This window comes from Kryptolebias marmoratus, linkage group LG7 (assembly GCF_001649575.2).
Source record: "Kryptolebias marmoratus isolate JLee-2015 linkage group LG7, ASM164957v2, whole genome shotgun sequence".
Classification (NCBI taxonomy): Eukaryota; Metazoa; Chordata; class Actinopteri; order Cyprinodontiformes; family Rivulidae; genus Kryptolebias; species Kryptolebias marmoratus.
The window spans coordinates 23201571-23205964 of NC_051436.1; the positions used below are offsets into that span (position 1 = coordinate 23201571).

The window sequence follows — 4394 nt, forward strand, 5'->3', positions numbered from 1 at the left end:
GATGTAGGCAGAGGGGGACATCTTGTTTACATAGTTCCAGGAGAAATTTGAAGATAGCTGACCAAGGTCAGCCTAGGGAAGCCAAATTCACAAACAAGCAGTAGTTGTTTTGGTTCAGGCAGACTGTTTTTGTCTGCCTTGAAAGTCTTGCTGATACTTCTCAATGGCGAATCCAAACAGCCAAATTCCAGGACGCCTAATTCAAGCGAAGCAACCTTCTCCAAGATGTAACCCATATTATTCATAAGTTCCAGAAACGCAATTCAGTCTGCGGTCCTGTAAAAGAATCGCATCCAACTTGCGATTGAGCTCCCGTATCCACACAGTTTGATTGCTGATCGCCGAACCCATCAAACGAATTTGACGATAAGTCAGGTAACTGCCTAATCCAAACAGCAGAAATCCTGTTATCAAAAATCCTAGAGATCTTCCACGTCTTCCACAGACAAACTCGATAGACAAACAGGAGTCCACCGTTTCCAGGAATCCAATGTGTATCCAGCGAAGAATGTCTTCTCAGGGCAAGCTGGCTCTCCTTTGGTCAGCCTTCCCATCGAGAAAATTTGATCAATTGCGTTGAGAGACCAGCTGACCAGATCCATAGTTCCAAAAATGTTTGTAGGGGGGGGGCAGTACAGGAGTCAGAGAGACAGAGAGAAAAGAAACACGTCCGCCTTCCACCAGGAGCAGAGAGAAAAAACTTCAACCAAACACAAAAACAGCAAATCCAAGGTTCTGGGGCCTGTACTATAAAGCAAGATTAGTAGTATTCTAAAGTGATGCAGGTTCAGTTCAGGATTTTCACTGTCACAACGCTATTTCACTCTTTACTTTGGTCTGTCCCCAACTTATGTAACATGTTAGGAAGGTTATGTTTCAGAAATCTTGTCTTGAGTTAATGAGTTGATAACCAGCTTTGAGGTACCACTAAGATTGATTCTTCATTATTAGGGTTAGCGGATACAGATCTTATAAAGAAACCCTGGATATGTTGAACCTGCTTTGTAGGCCACTCTGAAGTGTTTCACGCTGTTATAACTTAAACCTAGTTAAATAACTTACAGATACACAATCAGATAAAAAATGTTTTGTGTCACATAAAAATTGATTAAATTTTAAATCAACAACAACTGACTTTGTATGTGATAGTTAAATAAATAGGTGAGTTTTGGATTACCAGTCAAAACAACATCTTATCAACATTGGGCATAAATACTGCATTCAGTTTGATTTTAATGTCAAGAATCCCCCATTTTTCTCATGTTTGAATTTTCTGAGAATGAAAGGTCTTGACAACTCTTAAAAGAGCTAAATTAGGTCTATAAAATGAATAGGCAAGTATGTTGGTGCTTATTCTGGTAGTATGGGCTGATAATATTCTGAGTTAACAATGTTAACATTACCAGCTGTTGGACAGTAAATAAAATAAGGAGAGGGCTGGTAAAACTGACAAACTTTATTACATGTGTGCTATCACACCAGGCACCCTGACATAACTCAATTTAGTCTCATTCTTCGTCTGCACTCCTAACACAAGCTCCTCCCTGTGCTGTCACAGCAGCACCATCCAGTGACAAGGAGTAACAACAGCAACAAAAATGCATTCACTGTGTAGACCTCAAAACACAACATGTAATCTTAAAGCATATGCTTATGATTAAAACTTAAAGTGCCAGTGGGTATTTATCCTTTATGTAGTTATATAGATCATTTGGTTCACAAAGTGCATAAGATCAGTAAATTTTTTATTTATAGGCCTTTGTCTACTTTTCCAAAAGTTGTCGAGATGTCAAACTCTGGATTCCTTTGTTGGACTGTCTGACTTCTGTTAGTGATGTTCTCATATGCTTTAGAGATAATAGAGAAGCTGCGTAGGCCTCCTCCTTTGTGCCGTCCAGTGGTCAGTCCAGATTTTGCTCCGATGGAGTGCATCCAGCTGATGAAGCAGTGCTGGAATGAACAGCCAGACAAGAGGCCAACCTTTGAGGAGATTTTTGATCAGGTCTGAATGCTCTCTTTAAATTACAATTTTAAAAATAAATTTTCCATTTTAATTTAGACTAAATCTATTTGAAACATTGTTTTTTGTGACTTCACCTACATATTAATTAGCTCTAATCTTGTTTTAGTTTAAAAATATTAACAAAGGAAAGAAGACCAACATCATAGACTCCATGCTGAGGATGCTGGAGCAGTACTCTTCTAACTTGGAGGAGCTGATCCGAGAGCGAACAGAGGAACTGGAGATTGAAAAACAGAAAACAGAAAAGCTTCTAACACAGATGCTGCCTCCGTAGGTTACTGAGCACATACTCAGACATGCATGAAGACAGGAAACATCATGATGTTTTTAATCTTCAACTGGATATAGAATAATATTTGTGTTTCCAATTTTACTCTGTGGGGAATATGTACATTGAAGACTCCTTCACTAAAGTGTAAAAATATATATATTTTATTGACGAAATTACTTGTTCTGAGTACAATGCGTATGTTTTGCTTTTGGTCATGTGATACTCATGGCCAAAAGCAAAATATCACAAATAGAGAATCTGAATTTGTGTCTTCTTCTGTCAGGTCTGTTGCAGAAGCTTTGATGGTTGGCGGAACAGTGACACCAGAATACTTTGACAACGTGTCACTCTATTTTAGTGACATTGTTGGTTTTACCACCATCTCAGCCAACAGCGAACCCATTGAGGTAGTTGACCTCCTTAACGACCTCTACACACTTTTTGATGCCATTATAGGAAACCATGATGTCTACAAGGTAACTGTTTTTCTTTAGTCCTTTTGCAGCTGAGGCAGTAAATCTTGGATATTGTTGCTCATTCTTTGATGTTCTGCCTCAGGTGGAGACGATTGGCGATGCCTACATGGTGGCATCGGGTGTCCCTGTCCCCAACGACAACCGCCACGCTGCAGAAATTGCCAACATGTCTCTCGACATTCTCAGTGCTGTGGGAACCTTTAAAATGAGACACATGCCTGACGTTCCTGTCAGGATACGCATTGGACTCCATACAGGTGGGGAAAGACAAAAATGTAGGTTTGACTGGTGTTTTGCTGCCTATTAGATATTTGGACAATATAGAAAGCCTATCAAATAAATTGACAATAACTCTAAGGGCAGTTTAGATTTAATGAGAACTTTGTCTGTGGAATGTAATTTAAAAACTAAGCTAGTTTTCCCTGTATGATCACATCTGGATGGCAAAATGCTGAACTACCAGGCCAAACACTGCACTGCCATTCCTCCTGTAATCACAGCTGTATCAGTGAGGAGTTTTAGACTTTCATGACAATAAGACTTTTAGAGTTTTATGACTCTAAAATTAGGTGGATTGTAGCCTACACAGATATGGATATTATACATCATTTAGATATTTTTTCAACTCATAAATGCTTAGTGGGAAGGTGGGTAAATAATGTTTTTGATGCGTGAAGTTTTGATGTCTCCAGAAAACAAATGTAAGTGAACTAGTTGCCCTCAGAAGTGATGAAAACTAGATTTCATGTATGCTTGTGTTGTTCTTTAGGTTCATGTGTTGCAGGTGTGGTGGGACTCACAATGCCTCGCTACTGTCTGTTTGGAGACACGGTGACTACTGCATCTCGCATGGAGTCCAGTGGGATGCGTAAGTTACAAAAAACAACTGAGCAACAGTTTAATTTAAACATGTTAATGTATATTTGTTGAAACAGCCTACAGGATCCATGTCCATCAGAGTACAGTGAAGGTCCTACGGGAACTCAATATTGGCTACAAGTTGGAGCTGAGAAGTCGCACAGAAGTCAGGGTAAAATGATTAAAAATGATTTAATCAACATGAAAAAATGAAGAGGAAATAGTCTCTGATTGTCTTTATATCCCTTCATCAGGGAAAAGGAATAGAAGAGACATACTGGCTTGTAGGAAGAGATGGATTTACCAAACCTCTGCCTGTTCCTCCAGAAGTCAAGTCAGGGTAGGATATAGTCTCTGTCTTCTGCCTGTGTTTGTCTTTTTATTCTTCTTGTTTCCTATGAAGCTATTTCTGGTGCAGAACCATGTGTACCTTGTAACTGTGAAGTTGAAGTAGTAGAGAGAAATCCTATAGGAGTTTTTTTTTTTGAGTCACACTTTAAAAACATCTTACACTTACAGTTTTGCCCCAAATGATCCACTATGAATAGTGCAAAACAAATCCACATACCTGTGTCAGAAAAAAATAACTTGTGAATATTTGTTTATCACTCTCAGACACAAAACTACTATTGCAGCTCACAGATTCTTTAGTACAGGTCACAGATTCCATTCTACAAGTCACAAATTATAAAATCCTCCCTCTAATACTTGTGCTCCAGTCAGTCCAGTACACTAGGAGCAAAACTAATTCAAACACCTGTATTAA

General features: G+C 38.9%; 1 protein-coding gene across 1 annotated transcript in view; it reads left to right on the forward strand.

Annotated features, from left to right (window-relative positions):
- gc2 (guanylyl cyclase 2) overlaps window positions 1–3972 on the forward strand; it is a 36869-nt gene extending 32897 nt beyond the window's left edge. The window contains exons 17-23 of the mRNA XM_025010543.2: window positions 1854–2002; window positions 2130–2293; window positions 2578–2770; window positions 2853–3027; window positions 3540–3638; window positions 3706–3800; window positions 3883–3972. Of these exons, the coding sequence (XP_024866311.2) occupies window positions 1854–2002; window positions 2130–2293; window positions 2578–2770; window positions 2853–3027; window positions 3540–3638; window positions 3706–3800; window positions 3883–3972 (965 nt within the window). The remainder of the gene's footprint in view (window positions 1–1853; window positions 2003–2129; window positions 2294–2577; window positions 2771–2852; window positions 3028–3539; window positions 3639–3705; window positions 3801–3882) is intronic.
- Window positions 3973–4394: the final 422 nt, after the last annotated feature.